The 19,715-nt window shown below is 48.3% G+C and overlaps 1 protein-coding gene across 2 annotated transcripts in view; it reads right to left on the bottom strand.

Annotated features, from left to right (window-relative positions):
* LOC131664350 (acetylcholine receptor subunit alpha-like) overlaps positions 1-19,715 on the bottom strand; it is a 67,703-nt gene that overhangs the window by 35,656 nt on the left and 12,332 nt on the right. For both annotated transcript variants that reach the window (XM_058935368.1, XM_058935369.1), the window contains exons 3-4: positions 6,415-6,459; positions 4,266-4,375 (exon numbers count right to left, since the gene is read on the bottom strand). In XM_058935368.1, the coding sequence (XP_058791351.1) occupies positions 4,266-4,375; positions 6,415-6,459 (155 nt within the window). The remainder of the gene's footprint in view (positions 1-4,265; positions 4,376-6,414; positions 6,460-19,715) is intronic.

Raw genomic sequence — 19,715 nt, 5'->3', positions numbered from 1 at the left:
GGGGACTTTGACCGTTATTCTTCGCGAGTATCGATCGCCGACTGGATCCCGATAGTTTGCGTTTAACAAATAACGATTCTTCCACAGACTGAAATTACTCGAGCTCGAGGTGTTCGCTCAGAATTTCGCTTGCTTCGACTCTCCAACACAATAATAATCCGACTAAATTAGCACGTTCCGACACTCGAAAATTAATCCAGTCCCCTCGAGTGCATCAGTTCAGTAATGTCGCTAACGAGCAGAACGCATTAAATAAAACTGCCGTCGAGGCCTGGATAAATAGCGCGAAGAAGAAAGGGGATTCGCGCGAGCGCGCAAATAAAAGATAAGGCAACAAGGCTCGTTAAGGGCAAAGCCGCGTTGTACCTCCGCAATAAGCGTATCCGCGTCGCTGGTGGTGGTGGTGGTGGTGGTTCTGTTGCTGCCGCTGTTGTTGGACGTTGAGTCGTTCGCGTTGTAATTCGGCTTTAAGCTGTTGCACCGTTTGACACAGCCGCGAGATTCTCTCGATCGTTGCTTCTTCGTCTTCCTCTTGCATCTTTGCGCGCACTCGGCGAGAGGTTAACTATGCCACTACCTTTCCACTCGCACTGCGTCTTGAACGTGGCCACGCGCGAGGATAACGAAGCTCGCCTCTTTTTTTCTTTATTTTCCCTCTTATTTTTAGTCGTAAGGTGTAACGCAATATTCCAACGGGCGAGATAACAAGCTTGTGCATACTCGAACAAAGCTTTCCTTTTTTCGAAGTATATTTTTAAGCTTTCCAGGTCACCAGCCGCGCCGTCTTTGAGAAAGAGCACGTCTTTGATGTAAAGACGTTGCAAATAAAGCCTTCTCTGCCGTGCGGTTTCCTTTCGAAATCAAGCGCGTTTTATTAATAATGCCGTGGTAGCTCGAGCGAACTCTCCGGCTTGCCCCTGTCTCTCGCATCGACGGTAATAATTAGCACAGAGCGAGCGAGCAAAGATTGGATTCGGTCTTGTTTCCGCGAGAATGCGGAGAAATGCTCGACGGGCGGGCGATTGCCGTTCGGTGGGGTCTAGGCCTCAATGACGGATCTCGCGGCGAGCTCCGTGCGCGAGACTCGATGCGTGTGCGGCAGAGGGACGAAGGGTGGACCTCGAGCCGAAACGAGAGCGCGCAAAATTAGCATGGGTACGCCTAAAGAGGGGCCGGCTCGCGAGATCGAGAGCGCCCGCCCGCGCGCGCTCGAGCCGTCTAAATATTTGACGGATTACCCGGCGCTTGAAAACAGGGTCGCCGTCCTCGTCGACGTCTCTCGGGGTAAACGCCAAGACGCATTTCAAATATAATGATAAGCAAGCAATGTCGCTTCTGACCCCTTTCACAAGTAATTACTCTTTCGCTCTCTCAGCTCGGTCTCGTCGTTCGCTCGCGTGCTGTACATACTTCAATCGCGGTCAACCGCGCATTTTCTCTCGTCGCAATCGCGAATAAAAGGCTCCAGATAATCTCTTTTCGCAGCCTTGCATAACTTGTTGACTCCCTTTTTTTCGGATACATCTCTCCGCGTCTCTTCCTTTCCATTTATCTCGCGATGTTCACGGACGAGGAGCCAGCTACTTTCAGACAAATTAGAGTTTCGTATGCGAGCTCTGCACGTCTTCTCCTTTACCGCGGCGAGGAGGGGTAAAGGAAAAGGCTTAAGAAAAATATGAAAACGCGGAAAAGTGCGCGAGGCTTTGTTTCGAGTGTTCTCGAGAGTTCTCGAAGCAAGACTCGGTGGAGCGATGAAGAAACGCGAGAATATTCCACGCGGTCGCGTCCGTTAACGGATGCGCCAGCATTAGCAGGCGCGCGCGCACGTCGATGCGGAACCCCGCGCGCGTAACGAGCGCGATACGGGCGATTGTGTTGGTACGCTCGCGTGCTGCTCCAATTAGACGCGAGAGAGAGAGAGAGAGAGAGAGGGGGGGGGGGGCAGGGGAGTCAGCATCGGATCGGGCGATCAGTCCATGGAGGATCCGCGATTATTCCCAGCGCACGGGCCTACTTACCAAATTACTCGCTCGGAATTCGCGTGCGCGGCCCGACTCGCGCGCTTGTTGATCCTTTCGAGTCTCCGCGCTCCTTTGAGATTTGGGCTTTCACCGGCGCCAGCCGCGCATCGCTGAGTTTCGGATTTTCAGAATGCTCTTTGAGAGCAGTATTGCGTCCGTCGCGACCCGTAGATTACGTGGCCTTTTTCCGAGATTTGGGGATTCAGGAGCGAGTCCAACGATCGAGCAGGTTTCAAGCCAATATCCGTCGAGCCCCAGAAGTAAAGAGATCGCGCGCGTCACTTGGCGCGAACAAGACCCAAGGCAAACAGCGCTCGCATTAAAGTCCGGTAGAGCTCACAATTTGGCGCGGCCGATCGCGCCAGCGTATACTAGAAACGCGCCCGCAGGCAGGTACACATGTGCGCGCGCGCGCGCGCGCGCGTACATTGCGGCAGCAACAGCTTATACACGTCAAGAAGGCAGAGCAGTCAAGCGAACTCGTACGTACGCGCGGCTTGGCTGACCCGTTTGTTCAGTAATTTACGGTCAGTCACCAGTCTAACTGCTGGGCAACGCCACATGCATATAATTAATTCGTTGACTCATCTCTTTCTCTCTGTACACACGCACGCGCGCGCGCATATACGTTATATCCGTGGCAATCCGCTTGTGAAATGATCCGCAGAGTAACCCGGTGGCTTGTCCCTTTCGAAAAAGGCATATGCGGCCGGCAAAAAGGCAAGCGAGGAACGCACGTATAAAGCTTCGAGTAGAATTTATGGCTGTACGTGCGAGCACACAGCCGCGCATTCTTAGCGAGGCTGTTGCGTATGCACGAAAGGAAGCTCGCTCTTTGCCCGCGATGCGTGCGAATGCGTTAGCTCACTGGCGCAGAGCGAACTCGCCTGGAGCCACTCCAGCCTTTTATATTCGAAGAAACAAGTCTGTCCTCCGTTGAGTGGCGGCACTAATATGCGCGACATTCTGGCTGGGTAGCTCGGGACCTCGTGTGTCGCGCGCACACACCAGCGTCGACAACGAGGAGGACAAAAAACAATCTGAGATTCCACGCCGTCAGGCAGCGGTGGCATCGCATACCGAGTAGAAATACGCGAGACGCGCATACCACCGGTTAAAATGCCGAACGCCCATGCGACGACCCAGTTCGAGGAGCGTGCCGACGTCCTCGTCGACGCGCGCGCGATCGTCGCGATCCAGCGCCATTTGGCCCATTGCTTTGTCGAAGCCGTCGCACGCTCGCCCGGGATGTGGCAAAAGAGCGACGCAGTTTGGTTGCACCGCGGCTGCAAGACCAACTCCTCCGCGGCAAAGCACTCGATGAATGTCCCTCCCCTTTTGCTAGTTGCGTGCTGCATACTCCCTGGTCCAACGCGATGAAAACAAGTGCGGCGATCGACGCCAGAGTCGGGACTGCGTCGACGATAAGCGGAAAGTCGAGTGGCAAACGGATGTTCGGCGCAGCGCCCCGCGCATTCATGCGATAATAAATGCCAAATAATCACTATCCGAATCTCGGCGCGCGCTTCGTTGGTGTGCGCGCGGGGCTCCCTCGCCTCGCATCATCTGCGCGTGAATTGTGTGGCGTGTAAAGAGTGTCCCCCGACTGCCGAGCGCACTGTCGGCTGCAGATGTGTGAGTGTGTGGCGTTGATGGCGAGTGAGGGAGACAGACACACGCATGGCTGGAAGGCGGTGGAGTCTGACGGTGCCCCGACACACGAAATACAGAATCCGAGCAAAAGCTCAACACACCAATAGGCTAGCAGAATACACACGCCCGCACACATCCGCGCACACCCGCACGCGCCCGCTCGCTCGCACGTAGGTGTGTGCATCGTAGGTGGTCACAGTGTGCACGTGTGTTCGTTGGCTGGGACGGGCCTAAGCGTCGACAACTGCAGGAGAGAGCGCGCGTGAGTGTGTGCGTGAGCGGGTTGCGTGGCCGTGTCGCGGGCAGCATGCTGCGCCCCTACGTATATATGACACTCGCCTCACCTCGATATATCCATACTACATTATATAGATATGTGGAACAGATATACATACATACACATCGCGAAACGTACGCGATATATATACTTGCAAGTCGCATATACCACTGGCAATCGAGAAAGGGCTACTTGCTTGGCCTGAGGAGAGGAGGAGGGGGAGGCGGTTTTGTCGTACGCAGGAATGGAGGTTGGTCGGGGAGGGAGCAAACGGATGGACTGCGGTCTCGCGCGCGCTCGCACGCTCAACTTACTTATTGTAGAGGACAATGTCGGGCCGCCAGATGTGGTCCGATGGCACGTGCAGCATGTGTACGCCGCCGTACTCCTTTGGTTCCCAACGCAGCTTGTAGTCGTACCACGACTGCAACACACAACGCAGCCAAATATTACACGTGTGCGCGCGCCTCTTTCGTCAAGACCGCGTCCGCGTACGTCTGCCCGAAGCTCGGTTTTATCACTGCGGCCGCCGTGCCATTCGTCGGCCGCTCCGCTCCCTCTTAACTGCGGCTTGATTCGATTCGACCAGCAGACCTCGATCGTTACCGAAGCCACGCGCTCGCTAATAATATCTTGATAATTTGCCGCGCACGTTCGTGGCATTTATACGGGCGTCGCCGATTCCACTGCCTTTCTGCTTGTCATCGACGGAACGATTGCGCGCTGCTTCGGCGAGAATTTTCAATTACAAGTACGTCGATCTTGGCTTGACAATTTTTGATTCGGCTCCCATTAGCCGCGTACCCGACAGCGACGCTTTCTCGTTATAAATGCACGTGTCTCAGCCGTGCAGGACGCCACGCCGGCAATGCTCATGACTGCGGAAAAGCGCGTGTGGCTCGTGTGATTGCACTTTGCGCGTAACGACACGCCGCACGCGCGAAAATATTGTCGAACCGATGGCACGCGGCGGAAAATGAAAAATGTCGGCACAATACGATTGGAATTACAGGGCGCCCGTGCATCAAAGCGTAAAAAGCTATTATCCGGCCAAGTCGTGACCCGCGAGCAAAATCAGGCGTCGTGCGCCAGACGCGGGGGCGCGTCAAAAGAGTTAACTATCAAAAAGCCACGCGCCGAGCGCTCGCTCGCCGAAACAACAACTGGGAGCTCTTCAAACAGTTGGAAATTCAAGTGAGAATAGCACTGCATTTGCCGTGGGAGGCAGAAAAGGAATACTGGGTTGTAACGCCTCGTTTCCTCGAGCGGAAAATTTACGTGCTCCCGAAAATCTTTTATGCTTCTCTCGCTCCCTCGCTCACGCCAAAGGCGAGATTGCCAACGAACAAGGAAGATGGAAAGAGAAATTCAACAATGGAGGACAGGAAACAGCTACGAGGGATGTGTGTGTGTATATATAGTGTTCGAGTATGTCCTACGAGACACAGGCGTGTCTGTCCTCTCGACCGTGAAACTGCAGTATCTGCAGAAATTCGTAGTCGACTGTGTGTCTGTAACGAGATTCGCGTCTATTTTTTTCGTCGAAAACCAGTTCTCGAAATGCTTTTTCTTCCAATTGATCTTCGCGAATAGAAACTTCCTCGAGGTCGTTATATTTTTCGAAAAATTCATCCGTCGGCGAAAAAATATTAAAGTTCCATAGCGCACTGGTGGCAGCTTCCGAAGCAGCTGTTTACCACGTCGCTGGGTCGCGTTTAATTTAACGTCGAACTTTCGCTCAAAACTTACGAGTCGGCCTTTACGTGAGAGTTTATGAAAACTGAAAACCCGCGCAGCCGCTGCAGCTCCCGCGTGGTTGTACAGCGCGGCTACTGAAAAAAATAACTGGCTCGAGCGAGTTTCAATTAATTTAGCCAATGATCAAAACTTTTGGCTCCGAAAAAATCAAGTCGGTCCGACAGCAATCGTAGAGAATGGCGAAGAAAAAATGTATCGAGTCACGCCAAGCCAGCATTAGCCGTTTCCATGGATGACGTCGTCGCTGTTTTTTGGTTACCGCTATTCGCGGCCGTAGCTTGTTTGACTTTCATTAGTGCGCTTCGCACGACAAACGTAAATTTGGACTTCCGACTGTAACTGCGCTTGTTTGCGGATGCGTCGGCACACACGCGCTGTACTTTTATTTTTCCGACCGTTCTCGGACGTGCGTTGGCGTGGTCTACACATCGGTACGGCTACTTATGCAGAGGTGTATTTTCAATTAGCGCAGATGAAGGCATGGCGGCAGCGATTTTAATCGTAATCTGTCGAGCAAATTAAACGTACAACTGCAACTGGCAGCGGCAAAATTAGTGTATAGACAAAATATAGTTAGGCTAATTAGACTCGTCCCTCGGAGACTTTTCAAGAGCTCGAGTGGGCAAGTGATTAAATGAAGCTATAGACGTCAGCTGCAACGTTAAAACATCGAGGCAATAATAATACGAGATTGGAATAACTCACCTGTTCCACCCAGAGATTGGTCGTCATAATCTGGTTCTTCAGGTTCTGAAACATACAAAAGTAAGTTTATTGTCTCGAGCAAGTAGAGAAAGAGATGGTTTTGCCCGAGGAAGGGCGGATGTTAACTCGATAATGCACACTGCGAGTCGAGCTAATTTGAATTTTTCGAGAGTTGTAACTCTGGGGCCATTGCAACGTCAAGAACAATGGCTCGGTAATTTGCGAGGCTCGATTAATTGCTGTGTTTCGCATCAGCTGCCGCGCAAGCTCTCTCTGTCTCTCTCGCTCGCTGGTCCACTGTGTTTCACCGCCACGTTTATCTCAAGTATCTTTACGAGGAGGTGTTCATTCCACAGACGATACTCTCTCGATTTCCTCTTTTTTTTTTTTCAAAGCGAAGGCTTTTCAACGACTCTAAATCTTACTTGTAACTCGTTTTTCATGTTGTAATTCTTCTTCGTTTTACCAAGAAAATCATCACTCGATCAAGTAAAAGGGAGAGAAGAGGAAAGAAGGGAACGGCAAGCAATTTACATAACAAGCTTTTGATAGTTACTTTTAATACAAAAGTCCTATTAGGAATTCAGCAGTGTTTGTAGGTCTCTTTGCGCGACAATTGCAGGAAGTATCCTTGTGCAACAAACTCAAATGAGAAAAAAAGGAGAGTCGCTACCTCTCTCTCTCTCTCTCTCTCTCTCTATCTCGCGAAATCGTTTTATGTGTAAGCGCTTGAGCTCGACATGAGTAAGGGATGGGGGAGGGAAAGAGAACAGGCAGTCCGTGAAGTAAACTCACTCGTGAAAGCCTGCACGTGAAGCTGCAATTTCAAAGTGAGAGGAGAGCTCAAGTGCGTTTTGCACGGAGCTCAATTTAATTAAAAAATATATGACATAGCGCCTTGCGCTCTTTAATAAACGCGCTCTTCGACAGACTGCTACCGGCAAGCACTTCTGTATCAGAATTGAAAATAACGAGGCTCTCTTTGTCTCGCGCGCCTACGACGATCAATTCTCATTTTCTCAGGTTCGATCGCGGCGCATGATCCAGTGCAGCATCAAGCGCAACACTGATTCCAGCGGCACGAGCGACAATTAATTTTACTCAGCTGCAACTCGAAACCATAACGAATTTCGTTTCGGGAATTCAATTTCGCACCCAACTTTAAATCCTTGAAAATCCCCGCGACGTTAAAGCCCTTTTGCGCTGCGAGCGAGAGACAGAGGAGAAAAAAGCGTGGTAGCGACTCGACTGCGAAACAGAACTGGGCGTAACGCCGGATGAAATTCCGAATCCGTCGAACAAAAGGAAAAAAAAAAGGGACACGAAATAAATCCGGAGATCGTGTTCTTTGACGCGCTTACAATTGTAGATTGCCGATCTCGAGGAAATATTCAACCGGTGCGCTCGCTTTTAGTGATCTGGTTCTTGGTACTGAATAAAAAATAACAAAAAAGTAAGAAAAGAAAAGCACTCGAACAACAGTGATGAACGTGCAAACTCGAAAGAGGATGACATTAATTTGCAGTGAAAAGGATCGCTCTTGTTGCCGTGAATGGACTCTTCTTCGAGTGGTATTCCACCGAAATTTCTGGTTTTTTTAATCCGCCGAAACCTCTACTCGAATGCACTACTACTCGTTGCAGAAACTTCGCAATAGCATTTCCATCGTTAAAAAGTTTTTAACCTCGTTTAGACGATTGTACGCAGGTACCTGCTAAGAGAATGAAATTTTTTGTATTTTTTTAATGAGAAACACACTTGAGGATGTCGATTACAACGCAGCGGTTAGCTTGATCACGAATTTTCGCGCATTTCCCATTGTTAGTGTTTCGCCAACAATGAACCGCAAGCTCGCGCTCATTGAATTCATCACCGATGTCTGTGCCAGTTACGCAACGATCCATTTCGGTAACACGCTCGCTTGCGAACGGAGAGGTGAAAAATCGGCGGCGCAACGGAAAGTCAAACAGAACTCATTGCTCTGACAAAAGCTGACAGAACTTTGGTACAATAGATCTTGGAGAAACTCATGCGAAAGAGCCGCGGAGTGCTAGCCGATGCATGCGCCTCGGATAATGAAGCTTCTTCTCTCGTCGTCGTCGTCGTCGTCGTCGTCGTCGTCGTCGTCGTCGTTGACTTGCCTCGAACTTTTCTCCCTCTTCTGTTGCCGTCTTGCGAGAATGACTTATTAGGTGGAGGGGGTGAGGGGAGAGAAGCGAGCAGACCGTTAATAAGCGACTAAGGCCGGGAAACAATATCCGCGGTTGAAGGTGGATAGTGGAGCTTTAATCATCCGCGCGAGCATGGGAGTCGAGCTTGGGTAATTGCTCGATGGAGATATTACTCTGCGCGCGAGCGAGAGAGAATGAAAGAGCGCCGAGAGTCACGTAGCCGTATAATTTGCGCGTTACCTATTCCTTCAACGCCTAACACGTTACGCGATAAATAAGCTCTGCGCACTAACTTCTCCTCATTTGACTATTCAAAGCTCTGCTAGCTAATGCACGCACATAAGCGTGCGCGCAGACTAACAACAGGATATGGTATGGTGCCTCTTTTTCAGGATTTGCTTTTCATTTTTCATCGGTCAAGTGTCTACGCATTGGATTTACGTGCGCATGTATATAATGCTGTAAAAATTCACCCACAAAATGATCGCTGAGCTTCTCCAGTGAGTAAAAAATTATTGGTATCTTTTCAGTGATACAGAAGGTATTAGACAAAGAAGCAAAGGAAGAAGAATGAAAAGAGAACAATCGTACGGCAAACTCCTGCCGTCGTGATTGGTATTTCTCTCGCGGCGAATCAAAAGAGAAATGGGCAGTTGTCCCTTACACACACACACACACACACGCGCGCGCGCACACACACACACAGACGAGTACTCCGGTGCGCACGATCCACTTTCGCGAAAAAACAACGGGCTATGAATAATACACGACGTGCGTTATTCAAATTTGCGCGCAAGAAAAGCGATATGCCTCCAGAGAGATGTTGGCGGGGTGCGCAGATGCCGCGCCCTTTTTCCCCGTTCGTTCGTTCAACAGCGGCCGTGAAAACGCTGAAAATTTCGGTTATTACTTAGGAAAAGCGCTCGAGGATGCCCGGGAGTTGGCGCGCGCCACAAGCCGAGCTCGGCTTCGATCAATTGAACGAACTGCGGTGGGCTAAACGTGTCGTTTAATTCGCTGCCGGCAGGCAAATTAATTGTATTTTTGTTATCCGACAGCGCTGAAACATCGTTGGGCGCGTGTCGGGGATAAATTTCGCCGACGTTGATTCTTATACAACGTAAAAGTTTATAAGCGCGCGGCGTACGTGCGCGCCGCGCCCAAGTAAAAAGTTTGCTCTCGGCAAACGTGTTAGCACTGTATGTATAGGTATATACGCACGGTTAATAACCTACAAAGCTCTTCGCGCTCGTTTGCGCCTCTATAGCGTAATTAAGCTGCTAGACTAATTATTACGTAGGTTATAGCGCGGTTGCTCTGCGAGTGATACGTATAGTCATTGAGCGTTTCGATCTACAGTCAATAAGTTAATTTTCCGGCAATTAACAGTGGCGCACGCGCCGATAACGAGCGCCCTGGTAGAACAAAACTTTTGCCAGTCCCCGCGACTTCGGTGCGCGGCTGTGTCACCCCAAGCAACTCGAATAAACGACAAAAGAGTTTAGCATGCCGAGCGCTCGAGTGTGCAAGTAGATTAAACCATCGGCGCGATCAGACGGAAGAGAGAAGTATAAGAACTGCGGAATATCGTGGCGAAGAAGCGAGAGAAGAAGGGAGTCGCGGAGAGGCTGATAATTTGGCGCAATGAACGGTCGATTCAAGCATCCGGAACATACAAATGTCGACTGGCGCGAGATTAAAGGGAAAGGTGCAGGCGGGCGGCGCCGCACTCGTGCGCGCTTTTGTCGCGCGCGAGCACTCGACACACATCGCTTGAGCTATGCCTTTTCTCCATTATCGCGGCTCTCACGCTGCCTCTGACAATTTTCTCAAAAGTCCTCGGCATTCTCGAAAAGGCCGCTCGCGTCGTTATTACAGCGATCAAGTGATTCCGCGAGCCGGGATTATATAACGGCGGCGTCGATGGGCTTTAAAACTCGCTTAATTATGCGGCCGCGCGCGCGCGCGCCAGCGAGACGCGCGGAGGGCGAGAAGAGATATAAGGGGGCGACGGCGAGGAATCAGTCTGTGCGGCGAATTGCATTAAGTCTCACCCGCGACGATCCCGGAGGTGCCGTGTGCGGCTGTGCATTACGAGCGGGAATTTGCAGCGCCGCGCTGGCAAGCTTGACGAGAGCTCGGGGCTCCCGCGATCGCTTTTAATTGCTGGATTTTGATACTGTTTTTGCGGCATGTCGAGACGCGCTTTTGTCAAGATTAATAGCGACGTCGCCGCTGAGCGTTCTTAATTCATGCCTGCAGCCGCGGCTCTTTCTCGACTCATAGGAATAATTCTTGGAAGTACGCGAGATGAGAACTTTTCGTCCATTTCGTCTCTTTCTTTTCAACAAATGCTCGAAAGTCATTGAATGCCCAGCTAATTGACGACGCGTTATTTAAAATCGCTCTCGAATTTCAGTTTCACGAAGAACACTTGAAGACCTTAAATATATGTTTCGTTTAAGCTCATCTTGATCGCTCAAATTTATACATGAAACACATCTTTTGAACGAGAGACTTGGAGCGAGCAGCCGGAGAGGAACAATTTTGACGTCACTTTGAATGCATGTTCATCAGGCGAGGCATTGCAAAATAATTCAAACTTTGTAAAGCTCATGCAAAAGTACAGTGATTAATTTTGCGGAATCTAAATGCAAAGTGGTGCGCCATTGCTCTCACAAGATCATCACTTTGAATAACATTGGGGTCTTTTCCAAAATCGAACGTGCCATTCCACTGATTACTCGCGTCGATCTCCTATTCAAAATCACACGGTGGCCTCGTCAACATTACTCCGGGAATTCATAAATTATCGGCGCGTAATAAGCAGAGGCGAGGCGAATCGTACAAAATGCGAGCATCACATGTTAAATTGAAAGAAAGATAATACGGCGAATGAAATGCTAATCAGCCGAACGAGAGATCGAAATGGCCAATCAGTGCCGACGATTATGTTTGCTCGATGCGAGAGATATAACGAAAGCATGCAGATGAAGTCAGAGCGCACACGTATTAACCTTAAATATTGATCGGCATAGAAATGGGCCGCTTTATCAATCGTTCCATTAGCGATGATTAATGCTGCCTCGTTATATAAACGTCACGCACGAGTGATAAGCTCTATAATGCTTGTCAAAGCTCTACCAAGACAACTTGACTACCCCGGTCTCTCGTTATCGCGCAAATGAAGAGCAATGCGAATGGCAGAACTGCCGCCATCCGAATTTGCATGTGGAATGCTTTTTGCAGCGTGGGCTTTCCGAAAAAAAAGAGAGGACGTGGACAATTGCGCAAACTCTCGCTGCTGCGTGATAATTGAATGCCGACGAAAAAAGTGGAGGATGAAAAAATGGCGACTCTGGGCGGAAAGACCAGGGTAAAGAGAAAAAGAATCGGAAGCTCGCGCATATTGAAAATTCCCGCGTAGTCCGCGAAACTTGCATAACGAGTCGATTAAAGAAAAACAGCTGAGAGAAGAGGGTGGGGCTAACATCTCTCGTGGTCTAAATTGCTTTTCCAAGGCGGCCTACTTTGTGCGCGCGGTGGTAGCTCATGAATTATGCCTCCCGAAACGAAGTTTGCGGGTAGCTTTTAACTCGATCAGCCGCCGCCGTCGCTGCCGCGCTGCCGCTGCTCCACTGCCGCGCAGTTTTCCTAAGTACGCAACGCTCGTGGTAGCCACTAGCGTTCCTAATCTAATCTTATCGAGAGCCCGCGCGTTCCGTATCTCTCTCTCACACTCTCTCTCTCTCTCTCTCTCTCTCTCTCTCACTCTTTCTTTTCTGACGTTACATCTTAGGCTGTGAACGATTCGCCAACTTCGCCACGCCGGTCTTTTTCAGTGAATTTCTCGCTGACATATGTGGATGTGAGGACCGCGATAATGCCTTTGGCCTCTTCTCCGTCTCTGTCTTTTTATTTTTCGATGAAAAAAACCGAAGCTTTAGACCTTCACTGCAAAAGTACTTGGACCAACATTTTTCCCAGCAAATTTGGAAAATGAATGAGCGTTGCAGCAAAGGCTATGCTAAATTTATACGAGCTTTTACACATGCAAAGCCATACACTCTCTTTTTCCACGATAATTTCAAATATGTCAAAGCAAGACTTTCGGGAATATAAAAATGCATGGTTCTGCTTCTGACCTTTTCTCCGAAAGAAGCTGTACGTAACGCATGAAAGTGCTATATCATGTAAATGTAATGTTTTAGTAGATGTAAAATTTCACTCTAAAGTTTTTTTCTCTTTGTTATAACATTTTTAGATGCAAGTTTTACAACATTTGCATTTATGTAGGAATAGTCGCGTAAAAGTTTGAATGAATCTCGGAAAATTCAATATCCTGCTTGAAAATTTTGTTTCGGATTACCTATAGAATTTTACAGATCAATTTTTTTCACAGTAACGAAGTATTACGAGCCAACTTTTTTCTCATAAAATAAATGTTATGGCTATGTAGGCTCATTTTTCGCGTAAAAATTAAGCAGCACAAGATGCTTTCCTGGAAAGTGCATAATCACGTAATAAACATTCTATCGCTACATTATTTTACCTTGGTCTTAATATTAAATATGTATTGGTGAGACTCAGAGTTCCGCTTATTTTGAAAATGTAATTCGATCAGAAAATTCTTTGGCTCGCTTAATAATGCTCGTAAAATTCTGTACTCAAACATACGATTCTTCCCTCATATTTTCACGTACTGAAAAATAGAAGGAAAAGTTTTATCGAGCCAGTAGAAGAACAATACATCGTCAGTACGAGCGGTGCGCTTACATCCTTCTTGAAAATTCCCACTGCACTTTTTTTCAGCAGAATAAAAAAAATTACACACACATACGCAAGGCGGTTTCAGCCTCGTCTTCAAATAAAAAAGCAGACAAATAGGGGCGGCGTGCAGGTACCGATAAATTTCGCGTTCGCTGCTGGCGTAAACATCGACGCCAAGCAAACACGAATGAATTGCGGCTCTCTGCAGGCAACAAGCTCTTTAATTGGTGTGCGCGCTCGTAAGTCAAATAGGAAAGATGGAAAAGAAAAAGAACAACGGCCACTCAATCAGATGCAATTGCGAACAAGCATCGAGCAATCTCGAGCGTGGCGCTTGCACACGCATTGGGCTAAATATTAGCGGCCGACACTGGCCTCTCGGAATTGATCGTTATTATTCGACGGTCGAAAGCTTATCGCCCGTCCCTTAACATTGCACCGTTAGCAACGACGTCGATTGGTTCGCGCGCACGACAGCTCAATGTTTGTTTTCGGTACTTATGAAAGATTACGTGGATCGGCAAGAACGAGAAGCCAAGAAACGCGTGACCCGCTTGCGTGCTTCAAGAAGTTCGCGAGCTTACACGCCTCGAGGCAATTAGCTCGAGCCGCGAATTGACATTTGCACATTCGAAGATGACTGCGCCGTGGGAGCGCTTTCGTCGGAACGGGGTCGGCGCGGGTGATCTCTTCTCCTCTTTGCTCGCAGCGAGTACGATCTCGCACTGTTCAAACTCAATCTCGCTCTGGCTTTTCGAAAGCCACGCGCATTCTGCGGGGACGGCCGACTTCGCGAGCACACTTTATCCGTGGACTGCATAAAGAGACGGCACCTTGAGGAAAGACGCAGACGCACACGCTATGGACACACGGACACGCGAGCTCGCAAAGAATCATACAACGAAGGCTACCGCACGTGGAGTAAGGAGAATCGTGTTTTGAATGCAGTCGACTAACCATTAAAATTCTCGGGAGATAAACGGCAAGTTGCTCAGCGCTCGGAATCTGGAAAGCCCTCGTTATTACCGCTCGCGCGCGCTCTCGAGCTTAGTTTCGGCTTAGTTAACTCGCAGGAGGGGCGCCGCGCTTTAATCAGCCGAGCGCAGCGCCGTCGGAGACGAGTCTGCCTCGAATAATTGCGCGACGACGCTCGAACGCCCCTTGTTTGCTGTCAATTCGCAATCCACGCGGGCCTACGCAGACGTAGCTCGCGCGCTTGGATACCATCCGATGGCATCGCTGGAGGCCTTTTTGCTTTCGCGAGAGGCCCCGGTTAATGCCGTTATGTTTCATTCCGTTTCCAGTCGCGTTCGCGCATTATTTGAGCTTTGCGAGCGCGCGTGACTAGTGGCGGGCGCTGTCGATGCATTTTGGTCGGGTTGCTTCGTGTCGGGCTTCGTGGACGTTGCTGACAACGAGTAGACTTGCAATTCACGTTTGCTGCATTAACGCACGCGTTCTCTTTACATGCGGTACTGACCGTATCGCCTTTCTGTTTTCGCGAACGTCAATGTCAATCGGGAACGACGTTCAATAATCGCGGTTTGAAAAAATATCTAATCCTTTGCACGGTCGGAGGAACGATAAGTGAGTCCGTGCGGGGTCGTAGAAAAACATTTTCAGAACGCGAAATCAAACGAAAACTAGCCACGGAGCATCGAATTGGTGCATTATGAAAGCGACGGAATGAGGAGGGCGATGCTGCGCGTAATCGGGGGATTCCGGAGCGGGTTAACCCACGGGCACAGTACGCAGTATACTGCACCGGCGATAGCTTTAAGCGGGTAGAAAGGGTCGGGCTGTGGATTTGCATTCGATTCGAGAGAGCGAATGATTAAGCGCTTCAAGTCTCTAATGCGGCCGACCGTATCTCGTTCTCCTTTTGCGGTTTAAAGGCAGGCGTTGTTTGCATTTTCAACGCTCGGGAATGCTCGACGTTTTTCAAGCTACTCTCTCCGAGGCAAAATGGAAATTCATTTTATTTCCTGAGCTGCGCGAAGAATCCAATAAGCGCTCTCTCTCTCCACCTCTTCTTATCCGTCTCTCTCTCTCTCTCTCTCTCTCTCTCCCTCTCTCTCTCCATATGTAACGTGAATCACGTAAAATATTGGCTTGTAGTTTCTCTACGACACCTTCACTGTGGCTATGCAGAAAACTGAAGCTGCCTTTCTTTTTCCGAACGAAAGAAACTCGATATACGGAAAAGGATGCCGTTATATGTACAATGCAATGGCAACGGCTATGCTATTAAGGTTGGACCTGGAGGGTTCCCGTTGCGGCGGCGAGAGTAACGAGGACACCCTTATCTTTTTCTGTTGCAGCGGCGAAATTACTACTTCAAGTAAATTGCACGCTTTCCACCTTTTTTTTTTCGAGGACAAGAAGCAAAGGAAAGTTACAAGGAATGTAAACGTTCGTTTGACTGCGTCAAAGTGCGCGCGCACAAGGCTCTAAGAGAGTAGAAAAGAGCAGTTACGTTGCCAGCCACTAATTTTATGCGCGCTCTCGTTAGACCCGGACCTTCGCGTTTTTAATTTGGATTTTCTGAGTTTCAATGCAAGTTTGATCTCTCAATAGACAGCTCGAACGTAAGCTTGAGAAAAAAGCCGAAACTTATTGGGCTTTCCCTCGCAAGTTTCAGCGTTGAGCCGTTGATCGACAAAACCGTAGGCTGGATACGAGCGCCTAGCTACGTTCTTGCAAATCCAGTGTGGCAAGTTCTCCTTAATCACCTATTGACAGCAGGGGCTACAAAATCTTAGGCGAGAGAGGACCGCAGCTCGCAAGCTTTATCAATAGTCGATAAACCGATGAGCCGCGCGCTCGATGCGCGTAGCTACGTTCTGACTACAAAGTCACGTATACGTGTATCAGCTACCTACACACGACTTCTCATGAGCAGCCAATTCATTTGGCCGCTTGCCAGCGTACATTAACATACTACTCCTTTGCCAGACATTCAAAACTACGAATAAAGAATTATTCACGCGACAATTCAGTATGTACGTAGCTCTTGTTTTGTAGATAAATCGGTAAATTTCCATTTTTTTTATCAACAAACATGTATTCAGGCGCATTTACGTATTGCCCTTTGCTCAAGGCTGTGCAAGTCTACTTTTAAAATGTAACGTAGCTGGCCGAGATTCACTTTGAATAAAGCTTTTTGGCTCCACAACGAAACTCCAAAAAAAAAAAAAAAAAAAAAATACAGCTGTGCATTTACGAATTCTACGTGTACTTACGCAAATGTACACACTCTCGATGGTGTTGATATTTACCGAACGGAAGTGTTTTTATCGTACACGTAGACTTTTCGAAAAATCAATTTCCCGCGCGATCGCGTAAAATAGAGTTTCAATTCGTTACACAAATATATCCAGCGCAAGTTTTCGCGAACTCGGCATTTTTCAGAATCCACGAAAAAAGGCCTAGGATTTATCGCTCGCGATAACATGTCGGAAAGCATAATTTAAAAAAGAAAAAAAAGAAGAAGTTCCGTCGCAAGTCCGCGCGAGCAGGAAAATAGGTAAAATAAGTGACAAGTAGAAATGCCCGTGTCAGGTCAGCTGCTTATAATCAGCTCTTTCCGCGCTTGTTTATATACATACACTGCCATTCTAGAAGGAGAAAGTCAGTCAATCATCCAATTGAAACACTGCGATATTATTAACAGTATAATAATCCGCATTGTTTTGATAAGTAAAACCGCAGCGAATGATTCACGAGCAATTTCAAAATACGTTATTCATATCTCACAGCTCTCGCAGCTGTGTAGTTATCCTCGAGTCGAGCAAAGACACATCGCCTATTACCGAATGAAACGAATTTCGGATAGAATACTGCCGTAAAAGAAGAAAACCCGTGCGTACGCGCACATTTCACGAATCTTCGTTGTCATTGCCGACAATTTTCAATGCTTTTGGACATGCGTCGCGCGTGCACCCTATCAATTACGCGTATTCCCTTGCGCGCCGCCACCGCACGAGGATAAGCGCACTCTTCTACGCGTGCACGTTTTATTAATCTCGACGGTATCATTTGATGTACGTGGAGATTTCCCATGCCCGCCGGCAGCAAAATGCTTCCACTTTCTTACTGCTAAGAAAGAGATAACATTTTTGTATATTCGTAAAAGTATATTGAACAAGTCTATGCACTCGAAGTTACTTTTTTCATGAGATATATGATCGTAAAACAACGGGTTTAGTGCCACGAAAAACGTAACGCTTTGATGCGTCCGCTTGCGCGATGAAAAGGAATTTTTGTAAACAAGAGATCTTGAGAGGAAATTTTACGGCTTATATACTTGGTTGTGCGTGGCATTACCTGCATAGTAATTACAAAATGTAGTTTCAACGAACGCTATACGTACGTGTAATATTCAATTTGAAATTTATAGAGCGATATGGAAAGCATATTGAAAGAGAGAGAGAGAGTGCAAACAATTTTCCCATTTATTGAAATAACGAGCGAGTGAATACAATACCGGTGAGTAACCAATTCGCTGATGATTTTTTTCAATCAGCTACGAGTGTGATTTGCAACACCACGCGCTCCGCGCACTGGAAATCTGGTAATTCAAGGCAAATAATTGACCCGAATATTTGGCTTTGATCGTCCGCAGATCGCGCGAGTTATAGCGCACTAGTTACTGATTAAATAAAACCTCGTATAGATACACATCATCCTTTACTCATTCTCAAAATCAACGTCGTTTAAATTAAAGTCGATCGATGTCGGAAAAAGTGCAAAACTCATCGCAAAATACTCGCGCAGGTGCCAACGTCGCGTTAAAATTGCAGCGCGTCGACCCCGAAGAAAAGCCAAGAGAGTGGCAAAGAGAGAGAGAGAGAGAGAGAGAGAGAGAGAGAGAGAGAGAGAGAGAGAGAGAGAGAGAAGCGAGCGAGAGAGAAAGCACGAAAAGTTAGTTCTCTCTCGTCATATCTCCATTTAATTTGAGGGTTAGCCGACGGGTAATAGGCTCTCGGCGAAAGCAACCTCATCGCTCGGCCACGTCGCTTTTCGCATTTTCGAAAGACTGTCGCGCTGGCTATGACGATTATCTCGCGATTGCTACGCATCTGGACAATTTGCCGCGAGAAAAATCGTTTTCATCGAGCCACAAAAGAAGACAGTCGTTCACGCGAATGGAAAGCGAGTGTACATCGGAAGCAGGTTAGGTGATAATTCGTCAGCGTTATCGTCACAGCTTTGTGCAGATATACGCTTGGAAACGCATTGACTGCCGGTGTTGCCGCGTCGAGTAATGGACTGTGAAGCCAGGCAACCTAAAAATAAATGTTATGAGTTCGCGCACGAGCGCGCGATGGATATGCGTTTGCGAAATTGCATCTCGCGCGTTCGTCGGACGGAGGGGAGAACGACTGTTTGGTTTCGCTAATGAAGCGTGCACGGATACAGAAACTGGCGAGGAATCGAAGAAGCGCGCGCGATACAGATGGGGATTCGGAGAAATTTAGGTCGGCTTTTTTACCCTATCTCGGGGGGGGGGGGGGGGGCAGTAGCTAAAAAAACTTTAAGCGTGAGCTCAGAAGCCTTACAAAGCGCTTCCGCCGACCACCCGCTTTCCCGCGGTCTCTCCCGAGAGAGAGAGACGTTATTTTCAAGTTGCGCGATTAATTCTCAGCGCAGTAAATTTTCGAGCGAGCGTGCGAATAAGTGCGAGTAAGGAAACTGGCGTGAATGCAGTGAGTTTTTAGCGGGACAATGGGACTTTTGAAACTAGTGTGATTTTGCCTTCTGTCCCTTTTTTCCTTCTTCTCCGCGTGTGTTCATTGGTGTTCTCCTGTGATTCGTTTTTGATAATAGTAGTTAGGTATCCACAAGAACAACGAGAGATATACTCAATAATCATTCGAATAAACATTACAATCTGGGGTTAGCTGTGGCTCATCAATATTATCCAGTAAAAATCTTAATGAACTTTACACACGACAATCTACGAAAAATTCGTAATTATATTGGTGTCATACAAGCGATTTAATGAGAGAAACAAAAGTGATTGTTAACGCTCGCCATAAACCAACATGGAAACTCATCACATCGCCAGAGAGAAACGAGACCAGCATCAGCGTAGCTGTGTCTCCGGGAGGAAGCAAAGCTCAAAGTCGTCAATAATGAAAAGCGCGTTGACAATGAGAGCGCGTTAAAAGTGCATCTCGAGTGCGAGCGCACAGAGCTCTCAGCGTGATTATCGAGCAAAGCGCATTGTTTTGCCACTCGCATTGTTGTGCATTTCTCTGTCGGGCAACTCATTCCTTCCTCGTGGCCGTTGCTCGCTAATGACGAAGGAGTGTGCACTCTCCGCGCAGGCCTTTCATTTGGCGCCGGTCAGTGTAA

The sequence above is a fragment of the Phymastichus coffea genome, unplaced genomic scaffold (assembly GCF_024137745.1).
Source record: "Phymastichus coffea isolate CEN01 unplaced genomic scaffold, Cenicafe_Pcof_1.1 PCOF00043, whole genome shotgun sequence".
NCBI classification, from domain to species: domain Eukaryota; kingdom Metazoa; phylum Arthropoda; class Insecta; order Hymenoptera; family Eulophidae; genus Phymastichus; species Phymastichus coffea.
Note: the sequence above shows the minus strand (reverse complement) of the source record. Positions and strands in the feature narration are given on the sequence as shown.